The sequence below is a fragment of the Ovis canadensis genome, chromosome 18 (assembly GCF_042477335.2).
Source record: "Ovis canadensis isolate MfBH-ARS-UI-01 breed Bighorn chromosome 18, ARS-UI_OviCan_v2, whole genome shotgun sequence".
NCBI lineage: Eukaryota > Metazoa > Chordata > Mammalia > Artiodactyla > Bovidae > Ovis > Ovis canadensis.
Genome location: NC_091262.1, coordinates 72,482,371 through 72,496,499, shown reverse-complemented (window position 1 = coordinate 72,496,499; position 14,129 = coordinate 72,482,371). Strand labels below are relative to the sequence as shown.

The 14,129-nt window shown below is 35.7% G+C and overlaps 1 protein-coding gene and 1 long non-coding RNA gene across 5 annotated transcripts in view; one reads left to right on the top strand and one right to left on the bottom strand.

Moving 5' to 3' along the window:
* Positions 1 to 28: 28 nt before the first annotated feature.
* The window catches only part of PPP4R4 (protein phosphatase 4 regulatory subunit 4), a 103,583-nt gene continuing 89,482 nt past the window's right edge, over positions 29 to 14,129 (bottom strand). For all 4 annotated transcript variants that reach the window (XM_069559956.1, XM_069559957.1, XM_069559958.1 and 1 more), the window contains 6 exons: positions 12,077 to 12,146; positions 11,424 to 11,507; positions 11,024 to 11,120; positions 9,878 to 9,948; positions 4,099 to 4,246; positions 29 to 1,120 (listed from right to left, as the gene is read on the bottom strand). In XM_069559956.1, the coding sequence (XP_069416057.1) occupies positions 1,096 to 1,120; positions 4,099 to 4,246; positions 9,878 to 9,948; positions 11,024 to 11,120; positions 11,424 to 11,507; positions 12,077 to 12,146 (495 nt within the window). In that variant the 3' untranslated portion in view covers positions 29 to 1,095. The remainder of the gene's footprint in view (positions 1,121 to 4,098; positions 4,247 to 9,877; positions 9,949 to 11,023; positions 11,121 to 11,423; positions 11,508 to 12,076; positions 12,147 to 14,129) is intronic.
* On the top strand, positions 2,181 to 2,799 carry LOC138423702 (uncharacterized). Its single transcript, XR_011250422.1, has 2 exons — positions 2,181 to 2,235; positions 2,514 to 2,799. It is a non-coding gene; the product is annotated as an uncharacterized lncRNA (long non-coding RNA).

Sequence of the window (14,129 nt, the reverse complement as noted above, 5' to 3'; positions counted from 1 at the left end):
CTTAAAACTGTTTTCACAAACACAGGTATCTCATTAACCTATGTTTTATTTTGGGTAAATTCATTATTCATGATTTCACATTATAAAAAGTAACCACACACGCATATGCATTCACAAATTAGATCATCTTTATCATACATCAATATATTTTTAAAAAAAACAAATATTTTCAATATCAATATAATTATATGCTGATTGCATTTTGAAATAGAGAAGCTGACAATAGCTTCATACAGTATATCTCAAGAACTGACATTTTTAAAATTAAGAACTGTATAGGTTCCACAGGCAAATTTTGATGGAATAATAGCATTAGTACAAATAAATGCTGTTGACATAGCTTAAGCATGATAGCTTGGAATAACAGCTGATTCAAACTAGATTCATCATTTCTAATTCAGTAAGGACAAATACAATCTAAAATGTAAACAAAGTATTTATAAAATAAATTCTTCTAGGTAACAAAGGAAATCATCAATCTATTATTTTTAAGTTAGTTGTAGCTAAAAGTTATCAGAAATCTTTGTAGAATTTTCATTGCCAAATTTTAATTTCAGAATGTCCAGGTACAACATCTTGTCACCACAATCGCAGGACTGATATAATTTCAGACAGCTGTTTGTACCCTGTTTCAGTGTGACTTTTCTATTGGGCTTAGAGATTTGTGAGAAAATGCAGTGCCTTTTTTACTCCCAAGTCCCCCTCCAAGTGATTATCTAGGTAGGGTGATTTCAGTTGATTTGGGCCTTTCATACAATTTTTAAATGCTAAACTCTAGCACAGTTAAATAGATGGTTTCCTGCACAAATAAATGCAGACTTATCTCTTTTGTAGCAGTAGTTAAAGCACATACCTAATGTTTTTTTTTTTCATTACACTTCACTATAACATTGGAATTCTGTAACCACATTATTGTTCAAGAAATATATATTATACCTGCTAGGGAATATAATTTCAAATATGGAACGTTTAACAACATCAGCTGCCATTATGTATCTCTCTCTTTTCCAGTCATCAGCCATTGCTTTAGCTTTTGTTCATCAATCACATTATCTCCAGTTGTCTTTGTTTTGCCTCCTTCTTCAAGGAGATGGCCTAAGGATTGGATTTTCTGGATTTTCTTTGTCAGAAAGGAAGAAAGAAAGAAAGAAGAGAAGGAGGAAGGTGGAGGGAGAGAAGAAAAGAAGAAAAAAGAAAACAAAACATGAAAAAGTTTATCCATATGATACTTACAAAGTAAAGAAACAGATATACTCTACTATGAAAAAACCTAATATATGAGAACTGTGATTAAGTGGATAAGTGAATGACACGTTAAAGTTTACTTGGAATACCCTTTAATTACTCAATCTTATGTGCAGCTAACATAGCATTCAATTCAACTCATACTTTTCCTGTTTTTCATTTCTATAACCATAGCGGAAATTAACACAACCTAAAATTATCAATCATCTGGCCTTGTAAAACGTAACATATAATGCATTCCTAAACTTCCTTTAAGACTGATATTTTTAAATGCCAGATGTATCATCTTTATGACAATGGAAAGTTGGAGAATGTACTGCATACAATTTTTTTAAGCAGCAAAACTGAGATAATTAATACTTTCTGAAATCACTTCACAGGCTTATTTTAAGCAAAAAGGATAGATTTTCATTTGGATATGCCATAGTGCTGAATGGTGGATAAGGGTCCACAGAAACATGACTAATATCTACAGATACTGATCACCTATTGCAGTTATGTGGCACTGTGCATTCATGAGAAAGTCTAAATTAGAACCACATAACATGGAGAGAGTGTGGACTTGGAGATTCAGTTACACATTAACCAAGCAGCTGTGAGAGCAACACACCTCCTACTTCCGAATATTCAGAAAAAAACCAAACTTCACGTGACTGTTTAGCAGTGTTTGCTTCTAGATTCATTTTTTAAACAATTATATATGCAACTGATTATATAACTATATATTATAAATACTGAGCAAAATAAAATTTAGTCCATAAAAAGGAAAAGCATGCTCAACAATGAAAGAACACATAAAGAAGTAATCTGAAATAATGATCAGTCGCTCAGCTGTGTCCGACTCTTTGCAGCTGCATGGACTGTAGCCTGCCAGATGCCTGTCTGTGGGAATTTTGAGGCAGGAATACTACAGTGGGTTGCCATTTCCTCCTCCAGGGGAACTTCCCGACCCAGGGATCGATTTACCCGTCGCTTGTGTCTTCTGCATTGGTAGGTGGATTCTTTACCATTGGTGCCAATAATGGAGAGCTGGTATAAGTAGATTAGACTGCAATGGTCTTTACTGTTAACAATAAATGACTATCGTATTTAGAAAGATGAGAGAATGAATTGCATTCTGCTGTTATTAAATGTGTTTTTCAATAGAAGAATTCCAGACCAGTCTTTTGAGAGGAAGAGGGTCAGGAGTGATCAAGAGGAAGGATTTCAGGATGTCAAAAGGTTAGGTGCCTCAGATGATGAACTGAGTCTGTCCCATCATTTCACAGAGGGCACAGTGAGGACCAGAGTGCTGACATGAACTGCACGTGGGAACCAGAGCACGAGGCCCATCTCTGTGGTCTCCATAGATCATTACCCTGTTCTGCCTCTATCTCAAGACTTTAAATGGAGCTTCCACAGCACAGTCATTAGAACAATAATCATAGGGCTAAGAGATTCTCTGTAGTAACACTACTAACCTGTACCATCAATATTACTATTTTCTATCAATTTTTTTCTATTATGTAGTCTACTTTTGAGCTCTATTCAATAAATATACTTCTAAGTTTTAAATGAATTTGGAATACATCTATATTTGTATATACCAATGGCCAATTAGAAATTTAGAACAAATTATAATACAGTTCAGTTCCTAAATGGGACTCCAGTATGGAGCTTCTGATGTGCAAAAAGATGGAAACTTTATTAGAAAATATTCATCAAAATATTCATGAATTACCCTGATAGCTCAGTTGGTAAAGAATCCGCCTGCAATGCAGGCAGGAGACCCCAGTTTGAGTCCTGGATTGGGAAGATCCCCTGGAGAAGGGAAAGGCTACCCACTCCAGTATTCTGGCCTGGAGAATTCCATGAACTGTATAGTCCATAGGGTTGCAAAGAGTTGGACATGACTGAGCAACTTTCATTTTCACTTCATTCATGAATTAAGTGAACTATGTTTAAAAGAAAATCTGAATCCTGTTTAAATTCTCTTCTAATCAGAAGAGTCAGGTGTCCCATATGGAAGAGGAAACCTGTAACTATAGTTTGGGCATCTTGGATGAATTGCTTCTACATGGATATGACCTCTATGTTGATATTTTCCCCCCACTACCCTCTTACATGTCTAACCTAAGAGAAACAAAGGTTTCATCAATTCAAATAAGATACAACTGGTGCATAAAAAGGAGCCACGAAAGGGTTCCTTATAACTTTAAGGAACAAATGTCAGTAGAAATCTCTATCTTATTGGACCCACAACTCTAGATTATGTGCTGCAGTAGTTTCTTAACTGGCATCATTACACCCATCCTCCTGAGCACTGGCTGATTGAATACCATGACCTTAAGCTAGTTGCTTGTTTTTGCTGTTGTTTTAGTCTCTTAAGTCATATCTGACACTTTGTAACCCCATAGACTGTAGCCAGCCAGACTCCTCTGTCCATCGGATTTTCCAGGCAAGAATACTGGAGTGGGTTGCCATTTCCTTCTCCAGGGGGATCTTCCTGATGCAGAAATCGAACCCACATCTCCTACACTGCAGGCATATCTTTACTGCTGAGCCACCAGGGAAGCCCAAGCTAGTTGTTTAAAGAAATGCAAATATTTTGCAGAAAAATACATAGATCTCAGCTATTAATGGGAGCCATTTAAAGTTTCTTGTCAATTTCCTAAGGTTACAACATCTTTGCCATATATAAATTATCTTATACAAAATATGTAACATAACCAGAGGCATGTGATAACAACCATTTTAACTGATAGCATTTCTCCATTACAGACACTTCCTATTCTTTGGAAACTATTTAAGTGGGAAGGAAAGTACACAAAGAACAGAATAAAACACTTGGCAGTCCACAACTGGATTACTTACAAGGTAGCCTTCCGTGGTTGTGTATCTTTACTTCCACTGCTCTTGGGATCAACTGAGTTACCTGTCCCTCGGGAGGTGCTGGGCAGGGAGGTATTAGACGAAAAGGAACTGGGAGCACTATTGGTGTTACGCGTCCGGAATGAGTCATCTGAAAGGAACACACGTACAGTCAGCCAGATGGAGTCCACTAGAGAGATGTGAACCTTCAAGAAGGTTCATAAGAGCTGACTTTTCCCCTTCTTTTAAAGCCAACTTTACTAAGGTATACATTATATACACTAGACTGCACAAATTTAAGGTCCTGAAATTTGTATATACTACGAAGCCATCACCACAATCAAGAGTGTACACACCCATCACATTTGCTCCTGCCTCATCATCCCTCTGCTCCCTCTCTGATGCCAGGCAACCACGAACCTGCCCGCTGCTGCTCACTACAGATTAGTCTGCATTTCATGATATTTCATATAAATGGACTCAGTATACACTCTTTTTTTTGTCTGACTTCTTTCATTCAGCATAATTATGTTGCAATTCATCCTCATTTTATATGTCAATACTTTATCCTTTTTATTGCTGACCGGTATTCCTATTGGAAAATGGCATTACACTTCAGTATTTTTGCCTGGAGAATCCCATGGACAGAGGAGCCTGGTGGTTTAGTCGTTGGGTTGCAGAGTAGGACATGACTAAGCGACTGAGAACATTCCCATTGCACGGACCTGCAGAAATTTGTCTATCCATTCTCCTATTGACAGACATCATGATTTCCGCCCCCATTATAATCTATTACAAATAAAGCTGCTGTGAATGATAGCGTGCAAGTTTGTGTGTGGACATGTGCTTTCTCTTTCGTTAAGTCTTGAATGGAACTGCTGAATCATGTAGTCAGTGTGTATTTATATTTAAGAAACTGCCAAATTGCTGTGTGAAGTGGTTATACCACTTTGCATTTCCAGCACCAATATGAGAATCCTGGAGGGTTACTCCATATTCTCACACACTTGATATTGTGAGCGTTTTTAAACACTAGTGGATGTGATGTGCTATCTCCTTGTGTGTGATTTTTTTCTCATTGCATCAACTTTCATTGCTCTACTGTTACTGATCTTACTGCTGCTGCTAAGTCACTTCAGTCGTGTCCGACTCTGTGCGACCCCAGAGACGGCAGCCCACCAGGCTCCCCTGTCCCTGGGACTCTCCAGGCAAGAACACTGGAGTGGGTTGCCATTTCCTTCTCCAATGCAGGAAAGTGAAAAGTGAAAGTGAAGTCGCTCAATTGTGTCCGACCCTCAGCGACCCCATGGACTGCAGCCTTCCAGGCTACTCCGTCCATGGGATTTTCCAGGCAAGAGTACTGGAGTGGGTTGCCATTTGATCTTAAGCATCTTTTTACTTACTTACTTGTATATCTTCTCTTATGAAATGCCTGTTCAAATCTTTTTCCCATTTTATTATTTTTTCTTTTATTAAATTTTTATTTTTACTTTATTTTACAATACTGTATTGGTTTTGTCATACATTGACATGAATCCACCACAGGTGTACATGCGTTATTTGTTTTAAAGATTGTTGTATATCCTAAAAACTAAAAATAGAGCTACCATATGGTCCTGCAATCCACTCCTGGGCATATACCTGGAGAAAACCATAATATGAAAAGATAAATGCACCCCACCATTCATTGCAACACTATTTGTAATAGACAAGGCATTAGAAGCAAACTAAGTGTCCTTCAACAAATGAATGGATTAAGATGATTTGGTGGAATATGGAATATTACTCAACCATAAAAATAAAGTAATGCCATTAGCAGCATTTGAATGGACCTATGATAGTAGATTGTCATACTATGAAAAGCCAGGGAACAATATCATATATCACTTATATGTGGAATCTAAAAAAAGAAAAAAGATGTAAATGAACTTATTTCCAAAACAGAAAGAGACTCACAGACATAGAAAACATAAAGAGGGTGGCAGGAGGGATAAATTAGGAGGTTGGGAATAGCATACACACACTGCTATATATAAAACAGATAGCCAACAAGGATCTATTGAATGGCACAAGGCATGTATACTCAGTCTTGTCTGACTCTCTGTGACTCCAAGGACTGTAGCCAGCCGGGCTCCTCTGTCCATGGAATTTTCCAGGCAAGAATACTGGAGTGGGTTGCCATTTCCTTCTCCAGGGATTGACCCAGGGATTGAACCTCCGTCTCTTGAGCTTCCTGCATTGGCAGGCAGATTCTTTACCAGCTGAGCCACCAGAGAAGCCAGCACAAGGAACTATACTCAATATTTTGTAATAATCTATAAGGGAAGAGAATCTGAAGAATATATATATAACTGAATCACTGTGCTTATACACCTGAAACTAACAATATTGTAAATCAACTATACTTCAATTTGAAAAAAAAAAAAAAAACTTGTATATTCTAGATACAAGTCCTTTGTCAGGTATATGTAACATGAATATTTTCTCCCAATCTGTGTCCTGCCTTTTTTTTTTTTTAACACTCTATGTCAAAGTGTCAAAGTTTTAAATTTTAATGAAGTACAGTAAGTTAGTTTTTTATGGTTTGGAGAAATTTTTGTCAATTCTAAAATCACAAAGACTTACTTCTATATTTTCTTCAGAAATGTCACATTTTTAACTTTTATATTTAGGTTTACAATACATTCTGAGTTAATTTTGTGTATAGTGTGAGATAAGAATTGAGGTTCAGTTTTTGGGGTTTATTATGGATATTCAATTGTTTTAGCATCAAAAAATTTTAGTAAAAAAAATCTTAAAACTCAGCTAACTATGTTTGTCAGTGTAGGTCACACAGTCTTGAGTACTGAAGCTTTAGGAGTAAATGATATCAGGTAATTTTTTTTTTTTTTTCAAAATACTCAGTTTTGTGTATTTAAATACACAGTAACTTTCAAAAATATTTTTATCAGGATTGCATTGAATCTCTGGCTCAATTTAAAAACAATTGACATCACAACAATATTAAGTTTTCCAATCCATGAACAAGGTATGACTTCCATTTACTTATGTCTAATTTCTTCCAGCAATGTTAGTATCTAGCAAACATTTTGCTAAATTTGATCCCTGAGCATTTAATATTTTTAAGGTTATTTAAAATGTTATCTTCAAACAGACATAATTTTTTAAAGAATTAGGTTTATAGAAAAATTGAGACGAGTATGAAGAATTCCCACCTACCCCCACAGTACAGTCAGTTCAGTCACTCAGTCGTGTCCAACTCTTTGCGACCCCATGGACTGCAGCATGCCAGGCTTCCCTGTCCATCACCAACTCCTGAAGCTTACTCAGACTCATGTCCATCAAGTCAGCAATGTCATCCAACCATCTCGTCCTCTGTTGTCCCCTTCTCCTCTCGCCTTCAAATCTTTCCCAAAATCAGGATCCTTTTTATTAATACCTTACATTTATATACTATACTTGGTGCAATCAATGAGCCAATGGTAACATGGTATTATTAACAAAAATCCACAGTGTGTTCAGATTTCCTCAGTATCACCCAATGTCTGTTTCTATCTAAGGATACCACTCAGGACACCACAATACACTTACTTGTCAGGCCTCCTTTGCTGGGACAGCTTTTCAGCCTTCCCTTACTTCTGGTGACCTTAACAGCTGTGAGGGGTACTGCTCAAATGTTTTGTAGGATGCACCTCTGCTGGAATCTGTGTGATGCTTTTCTCACAATTAGACTAAGGTTATAGGGTTGAGGTAGGATGACAGAGTTAAAGTAGTATTTTCATCACATCATATCAAGGGTGCACACTGACAAATCTTTTTTTCTGTTTTTTTATTTTATATTTCATGACAGATCACTAGATATGGGATTTTTATAGGAAATATTTTTAAAAACTAGGATTCTTGATAAACTTGACCAAATTGTTCCCAAAAACATCCACCGATTTTCATACCCACCTGCAATGGAGGATACATTGCAATTTGTTTCCATGAATCCTTACTAGAATTCCCTTTACATTTCATCCAAACTGTGGTGTCTACAGAGCTTTGCAACGCTATAATTGATGACTGATAGGTACATGTTAAGTAAAAAGTATTCATTTGAGTTTCCATACTGTGTCTTTGACCTTTCCATTTTTTATTTAACACTATTCCCCCGCAACACACACACCCCCTCTCCACACTCCAGCCTGACAGGCTGCTGTTGTTCTCTAAAGACACAATAGTCAGCTTTTACTTCCAACAGGTTCTCTGAATGGGATGGTATTCCATACCCATCTCTGCCAGTCAAAATATTACAGCACCTTAAGGTTCATCTCAAATGACAATCATCCTGAAGCCCATCTTCATTCCCAAAGTAAATACAGTCTCTATGTGAACACCTAATATATTTGTTTAGAGATACTTTGCTCCCATTTTCTCATTAGAGAGCAGATATGTAATTGTATCGATGTTTTCCTCAGTCTGAAATTCATTAAGTAATAAATAATAAGCACACTTTTCTAACCAAGAAACCTAGGAAATACTTCATTCAATTTATTTCCTCTCCCCAAAATAATACTGAAACTTTAAGACAATATTTTTCAAATTTTTTAATAAATGATTTACCCTTACGAGAGATATGCTTTTTAGGCCATGGATGTTAAACTTTAGAATCTGCAGATCATACACAGGCCTACCTCAATTTATTGCTCTTCACTTTATTGCAGATAAAACAGATAACACATTTTTTTGTGTTTTTGGTTTTTTTTTTACAAATTGAAAGGTTTGTAACAACACTGCATCCAGAAAGTCTACCAGAACCATTTTTCCAATAGTATTTGCTCACTTCTTGTCTTTGTGTCATATTTTGATAATTCTTGCAATATTTCCAACTGTTTCCTTGTTATTATATTTACAGTGGTATCTGTGATCAGTAATGTTTGATGTTACTATTGAAATTGTCTTAGGGCACCATGAACCACATCCATATAAGATGGCATACCTAATTGATGAATGTTGTACATGTTCTGATTGCTTTACTTTCTGGCCATTCCCTGATCACTATCCCTCTACAGGCCTCCTTGTTCCCTGAGATACAACAATATTGTGTCGAATAAAAGCCACACCTACTTCTTACGTATTGTCTGTGGCTGCTTTTACTCTGCTATACTACAGTTGAGTAATTGTGACAGAAACCAGTTTGGCCAAGAGAATCCAAAATATTTACCATGTGGTCCTTTACAGAGAAGTCTGCTTATCCCTGGTATAAACTTTCAAGTATGTAATACTATAACTGTTTGGCTGCATGTGATCCACAGTGAAGCCTCAGTGTTTTAACTTCCTTAAAAATTAAAACTTTTAGTCTATGCCTGAGCAGGTCCTCAGACTGCAGTAAAAGCATTTCCTTAAACTTCTGCTTAACAGTTTTTCTTTTGATATGTAGCCAAAACAGGTAATAGAGATAAAATTTTCCTAGGAATAATACATCTTTAGTTCTATTCTCTTTTGCCCATCTTGAGATCACCCTATTGGCTAGGGGTCACTGCTAGATCAGCCTATTGGCTGCAGTATCCTATCATTTTGTACTTCTCCTTTTTTAAAAGTACTGAACTCTGACTCTTGACACAGTGAAAACAAAATAGTATTGTCAAGCATTTTAACTGCTAGGGGAAAGTTTCTTTGCTATTTGATAAAGACATACATTTGGGGACACTGTACCTAGAAATAAAGAAATGAGTCATTTAAAGAAAACTGTATTTTATTAAATTTAATAATTATTTGAAGAGCTCAGATTTCTACTTACCAGTTAGTGAAATCATAGAAGTCTTTGATAAACCTGAGACAGAAGGTGTATATGCTGCTGTAGAACTTTTACTAGAAAAGAACATGATTTAGTTAAAATACAAGAAAATGTATCTTCCAGTCTCAGCCATTGATTAGAAAATACCAGTTGGTCTTTCCTAACTTTTCCTTAATGCTTTCCTCTACTTGTTATGAAACATGCTTACTACTTTTATTTCTCATTTATTTTTTACATTCCACACCTCACAATTACTTTAAGTTAAAAGCATTTCCTTAAACTTCTGCTACATCAGAATAACAGTTTTTCTTTTGATACACAGCCAAAACAGGTAATAGAAATAAAATTTTCCTGGGAATAATACATCTTTAGTTCTATTCTCTTTTGCCCATCTTGAGATCACCCTATTGGCTAGGAGCTGTAAATAATTCTACAAATAATGTCCAAAAGCATAGCCAAAACACATCCAGAGTAAGCTTTTTTTCAATTTTTTATAAAAAGGTTTAAAAGAAAAACATTTTCCCATAACATAGTCTTTTTCTTGATAGTTTTAAAGACATTTACGGTTCCTTAAAATTACTTTGCTTGCTGACTGATTTGCAGCCGTTACATATTTACTATATGCATACAATATATATAAGAGTCATGGTCATTTAATTTATACTGATTCTCCCCTAATCTTAACTGTTTATAATTTTGTCTGCTGGACCAAAAGGGAGACTAGATGTACAACCACAGTCAGGAGAACTCTGTTGTGACCATTTTACCACAGAAAGAGGCCAGTGGTTTCTTCATGGACAGAAACAACACAAACAGCAAATGGACATCACATCTATTCAGTGAATGGGGCATGTCCACACCCATTTAGAAGTTGTGTGGCACGTGCGATAGAGCACCACTACAGATTCCATGATGTCATTACACAGGATCGGAGAAGGAGTCTTCCTAGAATTCCAGGATAACTGTTCTCATGCAAATTGGTAAAACTACTATTTTTCTTAATATGAATTCTTTATAGACGGTAATTTATTGTTCACCTATGAAAAACCTCAAAATTAATTCCTATTTTATATAATAATGTAAACACCTCACATAAAGATGTGTTAAAATAAAAATTAAGTCAGAATGTGAAGAGCTGACAGATCATACCTAGTAGTACATTTGTCTAAGTTGCCATATTTTGCATGAAAAGCTTGATTATTAAAAGACTGGCTTCGAATCAATTTAGATTTCTTGATTTCTTTACCTAGAGTAACAAGCAGAAGGCAAATGCAATTGTTTAGTTCATCAGTTCATCCTCAGCTGCCCCAACCCCACTGCCTCTCCAGCCCCCACCACTGTGAGTAACATACTGAGCGGGTGGCTTCCCTGCCTTGGTTTGGAGTACTCCTGACTGGAGTACTTCTTACTTCATTGCCCATTAAGAAGCACCAAATGAAGTAAAAGAAAAAAAGAGCTTTTCAAACAATATCTCATATCTCATAGAGTGACTTCCTTGTAACTATCATTTATAAAAGGAAAAAAGCAGACACAAAATCCAGTTTCTTACTTGTGGATGGGGTGGCAGAAGAGGATCCAGGAACAGAAATGGGGATGCTCTTGGGCAGACTTGTTGGTGTCTTGGAGTCTCTACCTAAAACAAACTCTGTTTTAAGTGTTATAATTTCCTCTAATTAATCTCCATATACACAAGACAACACAGAGACTATGAACCACTTTCTCTCACTAAGCAGCACTTTTTTCCAAATCTTATTCTTTATATATTTAAATATTTCATTCTTAGTTACTCAGTGATCAAGTTCACAATCTTATTGCTGTTATCAAACTTCAAACTTTCCTTTGAAAGATCTGAACCTCTGCACTGATCCTTACCATTTATTTATTTGTGAGGATCTGTATGAGTTAGCATCCATTTATGAGAACAACTTTTGATAAACCAAAGAAAGTGATTTTCCATATAAAATTAAAAACAGCATAGGGAGGTTCAAGAGGGAGGGGATATATGTATACCTATGGCTGATTCATGTTGATATTTTGGCAGAAAACAACAAAATTCTGTAAAGCAATTATCCTTCAATTAAAAAATAAATAAACAAGTCCATATTAAAAAACAAAACCAAAAACTCAGCATGGCCTTTCAGAATGCTGGGATATAACATCAATTGTGTACCTTGGTGGTGAGGATGTGGGAAAACTACTCACGTTTCTTTTCAAAGGTTTTCTCACTCATGGGCCTTCCGTCATTTTGTTGCTTCTCTTTTTCTAATTGCTCCTATTAATAAAACAGTACCTTAGCATTAAAGATAAGCATAAGTAGGTTTACCTTTTTAAGGTTTCTAAAATAACATTTATTAAAAGTTAACATAATAGGCAACAAAAAAAACGCAAGAAGCAAAAAGCAGTCATTCACAATCACAAGCAATTTACCATCTGACATGTCCTCCCAGGTCTCATTTGTGTATTTTCATAACTAACCATCCATTTTTATGTAATTAAGATCATACAGTTATGTATCATGTTGTTTCACACATCATGATTATTTACCATTTCAAAGTCCCAAAGCTATGAATATTTTAATAACCAAGAATACACTACACCAACTCAATCTGGAGGGAAAAAATGTAATCTTGCCTTTCTTGATGACAAAAATTTAAGAGAAGACAAAAATGGCAACAGAACTCTAGATAAAGATACTGGCAGAGCTATGATTAAAATACCACATTCCCTTAATGTCCAATTAAAAGTGAGACATAAAGCAACAGAGTATGCGAAGTATAATGCTTCTAGGAGGATTCATTATCTGATCTAAACTATTAAAGTATAGCAAGGAGGTATGCTTCCATTGAATTAATTATTTAACAAGCATAAGTAGGTTTAGAAAACTATTCTAATCAGAAATTACTCTAAGCTTTAGAGATATAAAAATACAGTTCACAAAAATACCTAACAGAAGTAATTTTTTTTCAAAATTGGTATCTAAAGAACTCACAGTTCTTTCAGACTTTTTTTTTTAACATCTACAGAATTGTGCCCTTGGAGGGTTGTCAAGATAAAACAATGAATTTGGTATCACTGTTGCAATGAGCCTTTCAGATGGTAAAGAATCTGCCTGCAATGCAGGAGACCCAGGTTTCACCCCTGGGTCGGGAAGACCCCCTGGAGAAGGGAATAGCAGTACTCAAAACCAGAATACTGGAAACCACTCCAGTACTCTTGCCTAGAGAATTCCATGGACAGAGGAGCCTGGGGTTTATAGTCCATGGGGTCATAAACAGTTGGACATGACTGAGTGACTAACACTTTCACTTCACTTTCATTTACTAATTCTCATCAGCAAAATATTGGCACTATTGGCCCTTTCCATTTCTAACTGACGAGTGAAAAAATAATATCCTTCTTTTAAAAGCCTGAGAGAAAAAAGAATTTGCAGATATTATTTAAATTTTGATTGAAGTATAATACACATAGAGAAAGTACACAAACTGTAAGTATACAGCTCAGTAAATTTTCCCAAAATGAACACACCCATATAATCAGCTCCCAGACCAAGAAACAAAATGTTACCAAGCTCAAAGTCTTCTTTATCCAAACAGAATAACCAAGATAACTCCTATCAAGTTCTGAACAAACATGACATAACAGGCATGTACAGAACACTACAATCAACAATGGAGAATACACATTCTTTTCAAGAAAAAGTGTAAAATGAAGAAAAAGAGAAAACAGACAAGACAAAAAATTCCACACAGACTTGGACTGCATAAAAAACCGCTAAATAAAAAATCTAAGACTGAAAATAAAACATGCAAAGCTGAAAAATATTGCTAAGTGAGCTTAAGAAGTAGTGTCATTTGTTTTATCTTTTCCTCTACTATTTGATCATGTTAATCACAATTATCTTGAAGTCCTTGTTGGGTAACTCTAACAGTAAGATCATCTGTGAATCTTTTTCTATTCTCTGATTTTTGTCTTGGGTTTAGGTTATGAAGTCTTAAAATTTTTAGAGCCTGTTTATTCTTTAGAACGTCTACCACTGGCAATCCTGAGCTCTAACCTTTGTTTTAGACTGCTGAATAACACAATTTGCTTTTCAGAGGATTTCCACTTAAGTTTTTAATCTCACAGCACAATTTTTTTGCAGAGAAATAGACAATATAAAATAAATGAGAATATTATAACTGAAAAACACAGTACTGGAAATTTTAAAACCACTGGATGGGCTCAATAGCCAAAAGGAGAAGGCAGGAAAAGAATT